Genomic DNA, 18,055 nt, shown 5'->3' with positions numbered 1-18,055 from the left:
AATTGTCAAACTTTCACTGAATGAACCCACTGAATCTGTCAGATCAGTAACTGAATCAACATATTCAAGTTATCATGACATTCAGTGACAGAATATTTTAATAAAACACTTAAATACATTTCATACACTACGATTCAAATACTGTGAATTATTAATAAAGTTTTTTTTTCTATTTGAATATTCAGTAGTGGCCAAAAGTAATGCCCGGCCTTGGAAAATTGACATGCTTACCTTTTTTTCAAATACTATAAAAAATGTGTTACACATTTTGTTAGCATACTCTGTAGTTGTGCTTGGAGTCAATTTTTTATTTGTGATAAAGCATTGAAACATGCCAAATGGAGAGGACAATTTTTGGCAAGGCTGCCATTTAAGAAATTCTGAAGACATGCAAAAACAAGAGATAACCAACAAAATATTAATAACTGATTATGTTGTAGTCAATTTATGCTTTTCCATGTGAGCTTCTTGTCTGTTTTTTTTTTTTTTTTTTTTGCATATAAAATAAAACCTGTAGCTGTAGTTTGCCCCTTTTTTGAGATGGTCCTCACTGCAGAACATGAAATCCAGGGGGAGGAGCTCCCACCTTAAATATACCTAAACCTACCAATCTCAACCCCCTTAGATGTGGATCCAACTCCGCTCCCTGGATCTTGTGGACTGCATTGAGGTGCTACTGCCTTTTTTGCCAAATCATTTTGTCAGATAAAAACCTTAACCAAGTTTAGTGTTTCGATGGTTTAACCGAAAACAAACATCCACTCCGGACATCACTTCTGCCTACAACTGTTTTTAAAATGTCATTTATTCCTGTGATATCAAAGCTGAATTTTCAGCATCATTGCTCCAGTCTTCAGTGTCACATGATCCTTCAGAAATCATTCTAATATGCTGATTTGCTGCTCAAGAAACATTTCTTATAATTTTCAATGTTGAAAACAGTTGTTCTGCTTAATTTTTTGTGGAAGACGATTTTAAAATTTTAGAATTTAAAAATCTTTTGTAACATAATAAAGGCCTTTACTGTCACTTTTGATAAATTGAATGCTCCCCTTGCTAAATAAAGTATTTGGTTAATGAAGATTTGACAGATTACCTCATGGCTTGATTGAACTCTTGTCGCATGAAAAGTGACAAGATTTTTCAGTTGCAGGGATGTCGCCATCTTTGATATACTTTGGTCACTGCTGATATGGATACTGGTAAGAGAATATGGGATTGACTCCCATTGCACGTTTATACAGACAGAATTCGAGACAGAATTCGAGAATTTCGAGACTCACACCTGTAGGCTAAGTAAATGCGGTTGTCAATCCCAAAAACTGGCAGTGTGAACGTAGCCAAACTAAATAAAAAAGTAACCAAATCAAATCAAGAGTTTGTGAGTAATTGAATTAAATTGGGAAATCTAACAATACCCAGTCCTTCTGTACTTTCTTAAAGTCAGAATTGACCCTATTTCTTTTCTTAATATGTGTTCCTGGTCGTTTTGTGGATGATACATCTGTACATTTTTCATAAAAAGAATTAAAATAACAATCTTTCATAAACATAGCCTAATAACTTGTTCTGCCTGAAATCAATTTCCTTTTTAGCTGATGTCAACTTCCTGTAATATGGAGACCACTCCGTTCTAGAATCTGGTATGAACTGGTTCTGGTGTACAATGCCCACTTTTTTGTGTACAACCTTTAAATATGGCATTTACTCTAAAGGCTATAAATAATTATGTCAAATAACTTAATGTGAATCAGACTCAAAAAGTTACGAATCTCAGATAATTTGAGCTGAATTACATATTAAAGACAGAAGCCTTTAAAACATTCAAGTGATGTCAGTCCATCTTGTATGGGGTTCAGAGCAGGTGTGTATTGTAAAAAGAAACACATTGACAACGGATCAATGAGTGTCAATAACCCTGACCTGATCTTCAAAGGTGGACCAGATCTGCGAACAGAGAGTGATACCTGATGTTAACTGTCCAACAATAAATGCACAGGAAGGATTCGGTTCTACTGGGTTTACTTTTACAACCTGTACTCCCAGTCTTTCCTCATTAACTGAACGGAGTAACGACAATAACATATGTAGGCCAGAAGCCCTGTCAGTCTCCTGAGTTTCCTCCTGTATCTCTGCTCTGCACAGATCTCACACTCTTTCCATTAGAAGCGAAGGAGGGAAGACGCCACTCCAGAAAGCTTAAATCTCGATGCGTGGTAATGAGAAACACAGGTCTGAAGTCTGGACCATATTTCATCAGAAGTGCTGTGCTACTGGTGTACACCTGCACTGCCCATGATCTCTGAGGCTCTGGGAAAGCCGGGTGCTAAGTATCTGTTTAGATTAATAGTTAATACAAGCCTTCAAACATTTCACAGAGGTCGGTCATCTTAACAGGCTCTTAAAAACAAGAAGTAATAATAAAAAGACAGCGGAGCAACACTTACGGGGCTTCGCTCGGTTCTCATGCACCAAGCAAACACTGAGGATATGTATACTCAAAATCTCTTACGTCTGAACCAGGGGTCTTTGACCTTTTTCAGACTGTTAAGCCTGAAAAAAGTACTTGCCATATAAATGTATTTACATACTTTGTTGTGATGCTTACATTGCAAAGGCACTAAAATAATCATTAATAAGTCATCCATTTTACAATGTCTATGGCCCGAGGCGCTGGGATAAATAGCATCCCCGCAACCATTAAACATTTGGCTGAACTTTAGCTTTGTAACTTTAGGTAATGATAAAATGACCAAAATATTAAAGGGCTAGTTCACCCAAAATTGAAAATTCTGTCATCAATTACTCACCCTCACCCATAAGAGTTTATCTTAGGAATTACAAATGAAGATCTTTTTGATGAAATATGAGTGATTTCTATCCCTCCATAAACAGCCACACTATTACCACTTTGATGCATCAAAAAGTTCGTAAAGAGATCGTAAAATTAATCCATATCGAGCAGTTTAGTCTAAATTTTCTGAAGAGACTCGATTGATTTATATGATGAACAAATTGAATTTAGGCTTTTATTCACATATAAACATTCATCAACTCACACATCAGTTGTGGTAAACAGAACCGCATGTTCGCTTGACGTGCGAGAAACAATGAGGTTCATTCTGGTGTTACGCAGCACATTTAAGCTTCAACAAGAACCAACAAAGTTCATTCTCGTGTTACGCAGCACGTTTGAGCTTCAGCAAGAACCAACAAAGTTCATTCTCGTGTTATGCAGCACGTTTGAGCTTCAGCAAGAACCAATGAGGTTTGTCCTCAGGCGTCAAGCAAGTTCGGTTGAGCTTCTGTTTATCTTTATATACTGTATATAATATCTTTTTTTATATAATCGAAACTGTAATAATGTCAAAATCTTTATACATCTCCATTTTCATAACCTCTCACAGCTTACTGCTGAATTACATTCCTGCTGATATTCAGTACAATTGAACTCTTTTTGTGTGACATTGTTTAATTTTACAACTTTTCAATGCCATGAACTTCAGAGTTCCATGATATAAGTGATGCAGATCAGATACGGTTAACTGAACTTTAGCGTCCACAGTAGTGATATAAAACAAGGCTCAGTAAACTCAATGAAGATTCACTGGAATTACTATAATCACATTAGCAGATGGCTAAATTAAATGCTCCCGGTCTTGGATGAACATTAATAGAAATCCAAGCCAAACTGAGACAGATGCGCTGTATTACTAAGTGGAGGAGACAGAATAATCAAAAGTGAAAGAAGGTTCAGTAGGAATCATTTCCTGGGCAGTGGATTAACTGTAAACAGACAGTTTGTGTGTATAGTTGCAGATGAGTCACTATCTAGATTGTCTGGAAGAGTAATGTGTGATTGTGTGCATGCTGACAGGAACAGATGTGCTACTGAGTGAATGGCAAGAATTGATGTCAAACTGTGCAAAGCAGAAACACCTGAAGGCTCAATGAAACCGGGGCACATAAAGATAAAAACAACACTGTATTTTCATAACCATTCCTCTATTGCCTGTCAATAAACAGCATGATACCTGAGCCTGCTGAGCAAAGAAAAGCAGTAGACCAAGACTATTTGTAATATTTTTTACAGAATGATACAATGTTTGCATGTTACGCACATTGTAGATAAAGCATAATTCTTTAACCAACATACAGTACATTCTTTTTGTCATTTTTTTTATCACATCTTTATCATCATTTTACATTTTTATCATCTGGTGTTTTTAGGTTGCAAAACTGTTAATATTGTTAACATTTTTAATTGTTAAGATCTGGATAATATACTGTAATAATGTACAAAATATTTTAACTTAATTTAATACATTTCTAATAAAAAAAAGTATCATCTAATAATAAAATAAAATAAAATGTCTATTCTGAGAGCAGAAAGAACGTAATCGCACCCCAATGATGCATGTTGTTTAGATGACATCACATTTTTTTAGTTGTGGTCTGACCTTTAGTTGACTTTGTGTGGTCTGTGTCCAAGCTGACAGGGGAGCCGTCGGTCTAGATAACAGTCGAAGGTCTCACTAACTCGAGCTATCCTGGTTTAACACGTAGTAAACATTACTCCCTTCACATTGTTATACTTAATCTGTTGATTTCCATCACTCACTTAAAGTACTCATTCCAAGCCAAAGCACAAAACCAGACTCACATTGTTTAGGCAAACCTCTAATTCAGCCCAACACTTCAATGACCTCAAAGACACGGGATGTTCCTCTGTAAACCAGACTCAACATTTTTAGCGTTTAACAAAAGACATGCAAGAAAGGGAAAAACAAATAGAGGGTATTTATTCCAGCTCATTTCATTTTCCGTAACCTGTCTTGTTGTTCCACTATAGAACAGCATAAACAAACAGACTAAAACAATGACCAGCACTTACATTTTCTAAATAGGTGGGGGAAACAGACCCACCTCTGTTCTCTAACACATACTAACATTCTCACCACGGCATGAACGCTAGGGGGACGTCCGGAAGTTTGTTTTTCTCTGTGAAGGGTGAGAGGGATATGAAGGTCTGTGATGCGAGTCACCAAAATGTCTACATAGACACAAAAACGCACATGCACAACACTACCTGAAGAGACACCCTTAACAAGCACATTCTGCATTTGAATCTCTAAACACAATCAATACCAAGAGATCAAACTGAAAGCACAATGTCGGATCCGAATTGTGTCTCCCATATGCGTGGGGGAAATAAATAAATAAATAAATAAGAATAATCAATGCCAAGTTTAACTGAGGTAATACAGACATTTTTTTTGGCCAGTCTTTCAAATTCCCCCTTGCCTAGGAAATATGCATTCTAAAACTATACATATAGGTCACTATTGTTTTTTTTTTTTTTTTTTTTTGTGTTGTTGGTTGTTTTTAAAGAAATACTTTTATTTAGCAGGGCTGCATTTAATTGATAAAAAATATATATTTCAAATTGATGCTGTTATTTTGAACTTTCTATTCAAAGAATCCTGATAAAAATGATGACAAATGAACAGTTTCCACAAAAATATTAAGCAGCACAACTGTTTTTAACATAAATAATAAAAAGAAATGTTTCTTGAGCTGCAAATCAGCATATTAGAATGATTTCTGAAGGATCATGTGACACTGAAGACTGGAGTAATGATGCTGAAAATTCAGCTTTGCCAACACAGGAATAAATTCGATTTTAAAAGATGTTAAAATAGAAAACAGTGATTTTAAATTGTAACAATCCACAATATTGCCGTTTTGACTATTTTTGATCCAATTAATACAGCCCTGGTGAGCATAATAAGAGACTTCTTCCATTTTCATTTAAAACAAATGTAAAACCTTAAATGTTTAAACAGTACTGCTTATTGGATTTTTGTTCACACTTTAGATTAGGGTCCCATGCTCACTATTAACTAACTATTAACCACGACTTTTGCCTCAATAAACTCCTTATTACTGCTTATTAATAGTTAGTAAGGTAGTTGTTAAGTTCAGGTATTGGGTAGGATTAGAGATGTTGAATATGGTTATATAGAATAAGGCATTAATATGTGCTTTATAAGTACTAATAAACAGCCAATATCATAGAAATATGCATGCTAATAAACAACTAGTTAATTGTGAGAATTGGACTCTAAACTAAAGTGTTACTGAATTTTTATTAATTTATCTTGAAATGCCACAATGCAGTTTAACACTTAAACATGTTATTTGTCTAATAGAATGTTTGAAATGTACTTTACAACTGTGTGTAATCAACAGTTGCGGTCCAAAACAGGATCATGTTTATTTGACACAGCTGAAGCTCACTAGCAGCAGACAAAGTCTGACTTAGACTATCAGAGGGATGCCAGACGTTCAGTATACAACCCCCACCACCAAGTGCTAGAGGCCTACACATTCACTCAGACTCAAAAAACACAAACACAAACCGGCCTGCCAGAGCCAACACACACATATAAACAAGCTGTATACGCTTAATAGAAAATACAGGAAAAACTTTCACAACAAGAGTCTGTTTATCCTGGGAGAATTTATCATAAATTTCAACAGGTCAGCCCAGTACACTTATAAAATATAGAGTGTGTTTTTCCTCCAGTGAAGAAAAGTAAAAATATAAATGACATCTGTTGAATTGCTCTTCAATAGAGTCTGGTTGAAGGAGGAAGGCAAAGCATCTTATCTCTCAGTCAATCAAAACAGGCTACAATAACACACCCAATTAGGAGATTACCATCATCCCAAATCCAACAACTGCACGCAACTCAGACTTAGTCTGTAAAATAGTCTTCACACGGATTTGAATTCTTTCTCTGCAGATAACTGAATGCAGCTGCACTAAGGCCATGTCTCGCTGATGCTTGTTTATCAGACGTCCCAGAATGAATCAGTACAGCAGTGCACAGAACTGAGAGAGCATGGAGAGTGACTGGAGGTCCACGTGTAGTGTTATGAAGCAGCCTATTTCATTCAAACTCTACTACAGCAGCTTTTTAACCTTTTTGACTCACCATGGTATTTCTGTTGTCAAGTCAAGTCAAGTCAAGTCAAGTCAAGTCAAGTCAAGTCAAGTATATTTGTATAGCGCTTTTCACAAAACAGATTGTATCAAAGCAGCTTCACAGTATTAGATTAAAATAATACAACAAGGTTTGTTTCTAATGGAATTTATTGATTGATAAAATCAAATTAAATATCCCCATAATATCCCCAATATGTTGGGGATATGTTGTAATAATGGCAAAGCTGCTTGTTTAAAAAAAAAATTATAAACAGAAACTGGAATTGTGAATATTCTAAATGATTTAACCTCAATTCTGTTTGTGATTACAGAAATGTCAAAAACTGTTTGTTTGTTAATAAATTGAGTTGTTAAGGGGGAAATAATAAAAGGAATATTCAGTTCACATCTTGATTTTGTACTTTTTTGCATTTAATCAAGTTTAAATATTTCCCCTAGCCTGGCTCCGCCCTCCTACGTACTTCCGCTCAATTTTCATTTTCCTTCAGTACTCCATCTGGGTTTACGGTATATTCTTGGATCTTCTCCGGCCAATTTTTTGGCGGTCCAATCAAGGAAAAGAGGGAGTGGCTGAGAACGATGACGTTGAGGTGCGCTAGTTTGAGTTGTAGACATACGTCTCGACCAAACGTTAGCGATTGGTTATGGCAGATCCAGAGTGGCTCTGGGCAGATCAAATAGTTTTAAACTTCAACAGAGTACCCGCCTTCAAGGAAGTTAACGCTTGTCAATGGAGAGTGGCCAGACTCTCTGTACAAATGAAATGTACAAGAGTCTGGTAGGACCAGGCTATGTTTCCCCGGCATTGACAAAAAAAGTCCGCCTCTCCGTGTTTTCACAGTTATATGGTAGGGGGCGCTATTACACATCTTCTGAAAGAGTACTGAATCTCCTGATCAAAACACTTGCGAACATGAAGTCGTTTTTAGTCGTGCTTGCGGGTCAATGTGAACGGGGACCGTTTTGACAACGTTGTCCTCTGTACGAGAAACTTTTCAAAATGACAAAGGAAAAACGTTCCTTTTTTTGCTACATCATTGTCGTGTAAATGTAGGCTACCCTTATTTTACATTTGTAGTCATTTTCCTGCGACCCTTAGATCTTTGCTGAGTTTCCCTGGTTGAAAACCGTAAGCTGTGTGCTTGCTAAGGCTAGTACTATAGCTCACACAGCGTAAACATGTTTGTAATTTTGATGGTAAAAAATGGTAAAGTTGCTTGATTGATAACTGGGAATGATAAGGAACCATTACTGTCTTTTCATGGTTTTACATTAAACTAAGCAACATCTAAACTAAATAGTCCGCTTATTTTTCCTTTTTTTAATCACTCAAGACCAGTTTCCAGAAAACCCCGAGGTGAAAACGATGTAAAACAAACCTCACAGCTTGACAGTAAAAAACGTTTCAGGAAAATGGCAAGATCTCCCCATGGCACTGAAAAAAGTGCAACCCTGTTCAAAATCCCAGTCTAGGAAACAAGGCTCCACAGCTCCAAGTTTCTGCCGTGGACCATGCAACCCAAAAGTACAGTTAGGGGAGAAGTTTAAAATGTGAAAAGACATGGCACGCTGCCACACAGATGGGGGATACAACAGAGGGAGAAAATAAATTCTCTGGCTCGCTGGAGGCATTTGGGAGATTTGCAATTAAGATTAGGCCTGACGATGCTAGGACAAGGACCAGGCTCCTTTAGTACACACAATTATGCAAACAGACAGCATGATGTGCGGCATGTGTGACTAAACCGGCGACGGGACCCCATTGAAAGATCAAGAATAACTGGGAGGAAATGGGATATGTGAATGAGATAATAAAGAATGGTTCAGTAGAGAGACTAGAGTAAATAAAGATAAATTCTCTCTTCTGTCTCTCTGTGTCCAAAAATTTAACCCTAACCATTTCTCTGATTTGATTCAGAATCATTAAGGTACATTTCATTGTCCAGTTTGCTTTTATAATGATCCATCTGAAAGAAATTCTCTCTCTGCTAATGCTGTAAAATATACATGGCAGAATAAAAAAATTAAAATGAATAATCTTTCTATTTATTTTTAAAGAACCAGCTCAAAAGGGTTATTTATTTTGTGAATAGGACTACTCTGCTTTTGATTCACTAAAATAACCGGATCATAAGAGTAATTTGTTTATGAATCTGACAACACTTTTTAATCATATTCAAACCAGACTTCACTCTCACAATCACAACTCTAATAAAAACGATTGTATATGATATGACATGAAGATAAATGAATGATGATAGAATCCAGTAAGCTGTTATGAGAACACTGAATTTACTGGCTTACTTATATTTCAGAGAGCCTGAGAATTGGCTCTGTTCTGCCAACTGCAAGTGCTTAACGAGCATTTTAACACTTGTTTAACAAATTAGGAGACGAATTAAAACAGCAACAGCCCTGCCAACTCTTCTGTGCATGCAGACCGAAACAAACAAACAGCTGAGCCAAGATCTGACGAGTAAAAACTCTTAACCACTGAAAAAAAAAAAAAGGTCTTGACAGGCATGAAATTCAGGACTGCACCACAGAGAGAACACAGCGCTCTTATCGTTTCTAAATTGACATCATCTTTGAGATTAAACAGAAAAGATAAGGTTGATTACTTTTGACAAAGAGGAAAACCATTGAATGTGCTTTCATTGCAGTTATCGAATAGTTACAAAAGCACCCTGGTTTTATTTTACTGTAATTGGAGATTTTTTAAATCATGGATTGAGCAAGGAGGTATAAATATTCTCCAAATGTATAAAATCTTGTGAGGTGTGAGATGACGGGGAGAAAAAGCGAGAGTCTTCCATATGATCAACAAATCACCTATTTTTTCTTATTATCAGACCTAACATGCCATAATTGCTTCCATATCTCCTCTCATTTCAGTGGGCACATGGCCTCACATTTCATTCAAATGAAACTGGGAAATATTGCAGCCAAACAGGGAGGGAGTTTTTACAGTGATGTTGAGAGTATGGCAAAATGCCCTCCCACAAACTACAGACAGATGCTTTTAATAAGCCGAGAGTACAGAACCCATACCGCTATTGCCTTTATTTTCTATTTATTTAGCTAGATCCTGATGGAGATACATTCTGACTACCTATTTCGCAAAACCAAGCAGCTTCAGACTCATGTAAATAAAAAGTAAAAAGAAAGGTTTGTGCCACACATGTGCTCGTAGGCTGCACTTAAAGAATAGTTCATCATTTACCCACCCTTGTGTCGCTTCAAACCTGTATGGCTTTCTTTTTTCTGTGAAACATTAAAGAATATATTTTGAAGAATGTGGTAACCAAACTATTTGGTTACTATTGATTTCCATTATATTTTAGTTTGGTTTAAGTTTGGGTAAATTATGACAGAATTTTCATTTTTGGGCGAACTGTCCTTTCAAAATAGTTTCTGCATTATTATTTTGGAGTCACCTTGACAAAGCAATGCGATATGTGTGCTGGAGATTCAATTGCTAAAGTTGGCCAGTCGGTTCTGGCGAGAAATATTTATTAATTTTCCAGAGCATCTCCTCGTTTTCTCAGCAAAGTAACCTTCTAACACGGTGTGAAGAAACACATAAGCACCCAGGGTGCATCGAAAGGGCTAGATTTTCACGTTACCTCGCTTCATGCTTACTTTAATCAACGTGAAGGTATAGCATATGACTACACTTATGCACAGAGGGGAAAGCTTAATGTAGATCAGACATGAAAAAGCAAAACCAACACAGAGGCCAACAGATAATCTGTACCCCTCCATCTCACCCACAGCGAAACCCTTACAGCCCTAGACAGCTTTTGGAGGAAGCATTAAAGCTTACAGCCGTCTCAATGGGTAGGCCAATAAAACAAGGGCGGATTACATTCTTAAGAGGCACGTTTATCCAAGCACGTCGCGCTGTTTCCAGAACAACCTCCCAACCTGGGAGAGGAGACTAGGTGTCCGGATCCGTGACGGGTTAGGATCTACATTGCCCTCAGGTTCAGAGTATACGGTCACGCAGTTATGTGAAACATTCAGATCTTTCCTTCTGTAGCTTTTCACAGTCATGCTCGGATTTTGGCTTTAAAATAATGTGTTTGTCTGTAGCGACAATAACAGTGGATTTCAGAGCACTGGCCATATAGCTTCAGGCTTAATTGTGAAAAGAAAAAAAAACGTAGATGTGTTATTGAACTCAGACAATGAGACAATGAATGCAAACATCTGTATTCTGGTGATGTGGCTGTGTCACAACATGTAGAGTAGGGCACTTTAAAAATGACGATTTTTCGTCCTTAAGACAAAAGGACAAAAAACAAAACAGTAATAATAATTATGACAAGGTCACAAACGTTCACAGGAAATATGAAGAAAATTAATGTTGAATACTTTGAATGAATGCTTTCAGCTGTTAACCACAGAAAGAGGAGGGTTAAACCAAAAAGAGGAGGGTTTTAAAACTCATAAAAACAAATCAAAATGGTATTTTATAAGATATAGCCTAGTAAATAAAGAAAACTTTAAACCAAAAGTATCTAGAAGACATTATAATTTATTGTTAAAATGTTATAACATTGCTAAAGACCATACTGATGTATTATCTTAGAGTTTGTGAATTACTGGTAGCAGCACTGTAAAAAGTGATCAGTTGACTTAACTTAAAAAATGTGGCCTTAAAATAATTAAGTAAATAAACTTCATGCATAACTGGAAAAAAATAAGTTGTGGATTTATCGAGTTCGCAAAACTTAATTTTTTCAATTACGCATGAAGTTTACTTACTTAATAATGTTAAGGCAATGGGTTTCCTTACTTTTTTAAGTTAAGTCAACTGATCACTTTTTACAGTAGCCAGAATGAATTCAACTGTCTTTGGGAAGTGTCTGAGCGGCCAGTTGTTTCAATATCTCATTCATCTTTGAGCTCTGAGTGACCAGTGTCGTCATTTCAGGTTGAGAGGAAAGTCTGAGTGGATTCAGCTTTGACAAGGCCTGAGTCAATTAATTGCTTTGTTAAGCTCATTATGGTCCACAGGTAGTCCTTTTGTGTCTATAGTTCAAGTGTTTTTTCTGATGTTTGCCATGAAAGGAAGCCCATTAAAGGCAAAGAAAGGAACAGCAAATTGCACAGATGGATGACTCAGGTTTACCATTCAGCTCAAGAAAACATTTCGATTCACCAAAAGCACCTTTAGTCTTTAATTGGAGATAGGAAGTGCAACATAAGTGAGAAAGACAAAAGGTCTATTCACTGTAGAAAACCTATAAGAAACAAGACTTATTTCCTGGCCACTTCAATTGTATTCTTCATGCATGTTTGGTCCCCAACCATGAATAATAACAACTAAAGGGAATAATATTATATCACAGTAAATAACATGATTAAATGTCAATGTTATACTAGCAGTGGGCCTGTAAATTATAGACATCCTTATAACATTAACGTTAAACAAATGCCATCAACTATAGTTTGTGAGCCAATAAAAGCTCCCATGAGCATCATAAAAACGGGCTGAATTTTTTTAAATAGAATTGACTTCACTATTTTGGTGTGAACTGGTAAAGATGTACATAATCAAATCAAAACTATTAAACATAAGTATTTTTATATTAATGTCATTACATAATGTGATTTAAAACGTCACTCTGAAGGACAAACTATATTTTTATAATATACACTAAATATGACACTAAAGAAAAAGTGAGTGGTGTTTGTCTGTACAAAGCTGAAGGACTGGCTAAGGTGATGGCTAAATCTGAGTGGGTAATGGCACGTTGATACACGGTTGATAGTGATGGCCCACATTAAAAAGAGCCCACTATGATTCTGGCTAGTTGCAGCTCCTTTAGTGTAAGTATATGGATTTGTTTTCTGTTACATCTTTCTCACAATGATTGCTTAGAAAAGTAATAGAACATATCTTAGGTTTAACACTAGTGATGGTTGCCTTACCAAGCATTGCTTAAAAGACCATCACAGAAATATCAAGTGTCTGATGAATAATGTTATTGGGATCTACATGTATCAGAGGCCAGCTAGTAAGAGCTGTGAGAGTAAACCTCACTCCTCTGGCCTCAAGCGGCGCACTAGCGACTGACACTAGATGCTGTGGGCCTCCCATGCCGGTTCGAATCCCGCTCAGGGGTGCGTTTCCCGTACAACTATAGCTCGCTGCTTAACTACCATAGTACGATGCATCGTCGGAGAAATCAACTAGCTAGTCACGACAAAGTATCGTTCAACCACGTTGGTTTATGACGTCTCGCACGTGGTGGACTAATAACTTATTTTAATTAATCTGTTTGAATTAACGCTAGATTTTGTCATATAAGCTACAGACATGGCATCTGAAGACCATTTCTAATTTTTCTCAGTTATTTTGCTTTATTACCAGACTCAATATTTGGCTCGTTCTTATATAGTAGAGCACGTTTGCACATGCGCAGTCTTCAAAAACGGTGCTTTAAATCTCTTGACACACTAAAAGACGTAAATTACATTTGTATGTATTCTAAATAAATAACACGGGTTGTACTGAATGTCAGCTTGCTTATTTGGCTAAAGATAAGGATTTATTCAGTCTACATCTCATGTAAACTAGAAACTATGCTGTCGTTCCAACCACACAAGTTTGCGATGCTGTTTGCGAACGTTCGTTGGAACGATGGTTTCGGGAAACACCAAATCGTTGAACTATGCTGATAACGACGGAACTTGCGACCATAGTTGGCTAACGACGCTTTTGGGAAACGCACCCAAGAGCAGCGCGAGTACAGCCGGAGGGGTTCCATACACAAAACTTAACATGGAGAGATGGTTCCTCCAAAGATATCTTAAAACATATGTCTGCCATAGGCAATGTTGGGGGTAATGCATTACAAGTAACGCGAGTTCTGTAATCGTGTACTTTTCAAGTAACTAGTGAAGTAATGCATCGCTTTTAAATTTACAACAAAATTTCAGAGCTACATTTTCAAAAATGAAACGCAAGTTACTATGTTTTTTCCATTTGTAGACTGACACCTCTCCTGTCCTCATGTTGAGTGAAATCAGAGGCGTTGTGTGTGCTGTGTGAACATGATGGTTACTGTAGTTTACTCATCACATGAGCAAAAACAGATTCAGTATTCCTCAATATGAATCAAAACACTGAAATGCAAACTAGTGATATTAAAAAAAAAACAAGCAAGCCCAGCCCAGGTTAGAAAAGATAATTAGTAACTAATTAGCATAATTAGTTACTTTTTTTAGGGAGTAACGCAATATAACACACTGCTTGTAAAAGTAACTTTCCCCAACACTGTACATAGAAACTAAAACAAATCTCTTACAGACAATTGAAGATATGAGATACTGTCCTTTTTAAAGTTATCAGAGTTCACTGATCTTACAAGACGACTTTTGATGCATTTCCTGTTCCTTCTTCTTTTCTTAAGGCTTTTGTGCTCTTTGATATTTCAATATCAGGGATAAACTGAATTTATAAGATGCTCTTTGCTCATGGCAAAGTTAAGCATGGAAAGAGAACAGAGTGCATGATAAGGTTGTATGAATAGATATGAAACCAGTCCTTGGGAAAAGAATTCAGAGAAAAAAAAAGATAAAAGAGCTTTAAAGTTGAGTTGAGCTTAAATAAAAATGTAGTGTCCAATGGGACTAAAAGTTAAATTACACCCACATTTTAGCAACAACATCAGAGGGTATATGGGAGGCCCTCTTTTGGTACAGGCACCACTACCATGAAATCTTCATAGGTTAGTACATTTCTCCATGCATAATTCCACAATGCCCTGGGAGAGTACGTCTCTTTAACAGTGCTGGTGTAAACCTGTCATCTTTCAGGCAACAGTCAAATTTCCAATGACTAAAACATGAAAACAGAGCAAGAAATTCATGCAAGGTTAAGTATCCTCTGTCTATCCCCTACTTTGCACCGATAGCTGGTAATGAATTTTAATGTCTCGTAGCTGAGCTTACAAAATAAATCTGTGGCATCCACTGGCCTCTGTGGAAAGAGGAGCGCCACTCATCTTTATAACTTCCACATGTGAGTTATTTAATTCAGCATGAAGTATATAAGCTGTGGTTCTGCCTGTGGTCACACCGAAAAGTCAGAACACTGTCACTTATCCACGCTGTAAAATGTTTTTTTCATCATTACAACATCTCTGCATCCATCTATTTAACCTGCCACAATAATGTCTGTTACTCCGTCTCAATTATATTGAGGTTTCAGAGTTTGAACTTGATGTTCTTTTTCAGTAATTCAATTCATACTGCAGGTTATAATGCTGGCACCATTTAACTTTACAGCAGCAATTAAACTTAAGTTTAGAAAGAAATTTTAACAGTGTAGATTGCAATGGTGAGATGAAACCGTTCCATCATTCCAAGAGCTTGATTGAAACAATTCTTTCAAAATACAGAAATATATACAAAATGTTTTGGTGGGATAAAGTACAACTGAAGACAGATGTATAAGACAAGTCCCTATTGAGCTGAACACTCTTATCATGCTAGCAGGAAGTCACCTGCTGCATCATTTATTGAACCAATTAAAGGTATTGTTTAGATTTTGAGATACAAATAGAGTGAAGATGGCTCAGTAGTTTTAGAGAAAGAAAGAGAAAACAAAACTTAAAAGTATCTCTGGCACATGCAGCAGAACAAACCTGGAGGACACGAGCACTCTTGCGCTGCTTCTCGAGCTGTGCGAATTTTCGACACCCCCTCTTTGAGTCTCTGAGAAAACAGATGTGTATATGACATACATACATTTACATTAGTCATTTAAAATAACACTGCATGGGGGGGAAATCCATAGAAAAACAGAAAAAGTACACTGTAAAAATTATTTTCATGATTTATCAACAAAAAAAAACATTTTTATCAAATCAACTTAAGATGAGATAAGATCATTTATGTGGTTCAGATAACATAATATTTTGAGTTTCTGTTGATTAAACCAATCTCCTTCATTGTATTAACTAAATGTATTTTTTCATTTCAATTAACTTAAAATAAAGGCAACCAGGTTACTTAATAAATTAAAGTACTTTTTTAAAGTTAAACCAACAATATTTTTTTTTACAGTGTACAGGCTATTGATAATTTTCAGCCAGGACATGTTTTGTTAAATTTACAGATTTTATTTAATCTTAGAACACAAAGCAACGCGTAATTCAAAATAGCCTATGGGGAAAACACATGAGACAAATCAAAACGTAAGTTTATAGTATGAACAGCTATTCTCTAATTAATTTCACTTTTAGTCGCATAATAAATGTGTTCTAAACACGTAATGCAATATAAAACCAAATTGAAAGCCAGATAAATTGCCTCATTTTCATTCAATGTTCAGAAAAGTAGGCAAGAAATGTAAAAAAAAAAGAGCCTCACTCACCTCTTGCACAAGTTTCTCTATGGCATCCCAGAGAGTCGCGTGCGCATCCAGTGTCGCGTGCACAGGTTGAATCACAGACAGTCTCTCCATCTCCAGAAGCTCAACTTTACGCTCAAGATGAGAAGTTTTGACGTTCATAAACAGACAAACTGCCACCGAAGACGCCGACAGCATAAAACATACGAGGGTTGTCAAGCAATGAAATATCTGTGATGTGTGATGTCCATTGTCTTTTGATGTCTTTGACACATCTTTTGAATCCCCAGTTGAAACCATTTTTGGCATTATGGTTATCTGACAAAATAGTATCCTTGTTCTTGAATCCTTTTTTTGAAACACGAGTAGCTCTTTATTTCAGTAAAGTGGAGATTGTGGCTTCTGCGTGACTGCGGCTGACAGGAGACGCGACGATGTGACGCACACTGGAAGAGAGCGTGTACTACTGAAAGTCTGCTGCGCGAGACGAGCTGATGGTCGCGCGCTTCTCTCCGTCTCGAGCGCAGGTTAAGTTGTTTCCCTCTGAAGTGTCTCTCTCTAGTCAGCCCCTTCCTCGCTGCTCAACTAAACAAATCAATGTAAACGACAGTTGTGCGAATTGCGTGTGCGCGCAAGTGTCTTCTCCCCTCCCCGACCCAAAGGTCAAAAGTCAAAACAAAAGATTGACGGCGTTTTTCCAATAGTTTCAGTAACCACAAGATTAGGCTACAAGTCAGGTTGCGCGTTGATGGAAGTATAAGAACTAGGCTATAAATATTTATCAGTTTATTATTACCACACATCACAAATATAAACAAAAAAACAAACTATACTGTTTAAAAACAAGTCACCATGGAATTGAAATCGACTATTCTTATTTTTTTATGAAATGTTGCAGATTTTTTTTTTATTATTATTAATGAGCAAGTAGCCTACATCAAAAACCTTTAGTCTTTACGTCATGTCCTTAAATAAAGGACAACAATTTTCTTTATATTTACATCGTCATCCTCCAACATTGGGAAAATGTATAACCAAATACATGACGTAGATTTTTCTTTTTCTTCATTTTTTCCTGTTATTTATTTGTTTGTGATGTCATGAAAGCTCAAGTAGGCACTAAACCATCGTTCTTCCTCAAGTAACTTGTACGTTTATGCTTCAACCACTAGAGGTCCAAAAGATGTTATCTCACTATGTACAAAACACAATTTGGCTTGTGCAAAACGTACTTCAAAAGGAAACAGCCGATAAAGATGAAATGTACTTATGATGCGTTGTCCAGGACTCGGTCTATGGAACGCAAGGGTCAAAGAAAGACATCAAGAACCTTTTTTTTTGTGCATACAATACATGACCCTGTAAATGTCCAATTAAGAGTGGTTTATTGCACAAAGTATTGTTTTTATCCGTCTGTAATAAAGAACACATATTAGAGTTCCAGCCAATATAATTTGCTTGACATATTGCGAAATCTCGAGATTTTCCCCACATGATGTCCATATGCTGTCCAACATTACAGCAAACATTAACAAAAAGACTGCAGAACTAGAAGAGCTTATGGTGCCATCTGCAGGAGAGACATTATATTACCGGTCCGTTTTCCTGTTGCCCAATGATGGATGAATTTAAAAATAAAAATGCCTAATGCACTCCAATACACTGTAATTGCTCAC

The 18,055-nt window shown here is 36.6% G+C and overlaps 1 protein-coding gene across 1 annotated transcript in view; it reads right to left on the bottom strand.

The window, feature by feature from the left end:
• col23a1b (collagen type XXIII alpha 1 chain b) overlaps positions 1–16,814 on the bottom strand; it is an 88,270-nt gene extending 71,456 nt beyond the window's left edge. The window contains 2 exon segments of the mRNA XM_084388214.1: positions 15,673–15,742; positions 16,404–16,814. Coding sequence (XP_084244340.1) covers positions 15,673–15,742; positions 16,404–16,688 — 355 coding nt within the window. The 5' untranslated portion in view covers positions 16,689–16,814.
• Between the last annotated feature and the right edge of the window lie 1,241 nt (positions 16,815–18,055).

Source organism: Rutilus rutilus (assembly GCF_951802725.1).
Source record: "Rutilus rutilus genome assembly, chromosome: 18".
NCBI classification, from domain to species: Eukaryota; Metazoa; Chordata; class Actinopteri; order Cypriniformes; family Leuciscidae; genus Rutilus; species Rutilus rutilus.
The sequence above is the reverse complement of the archived record's forward strand: the minus strand, read 5'-3'. Positions and strand labels throughout refer to the sequence as shown.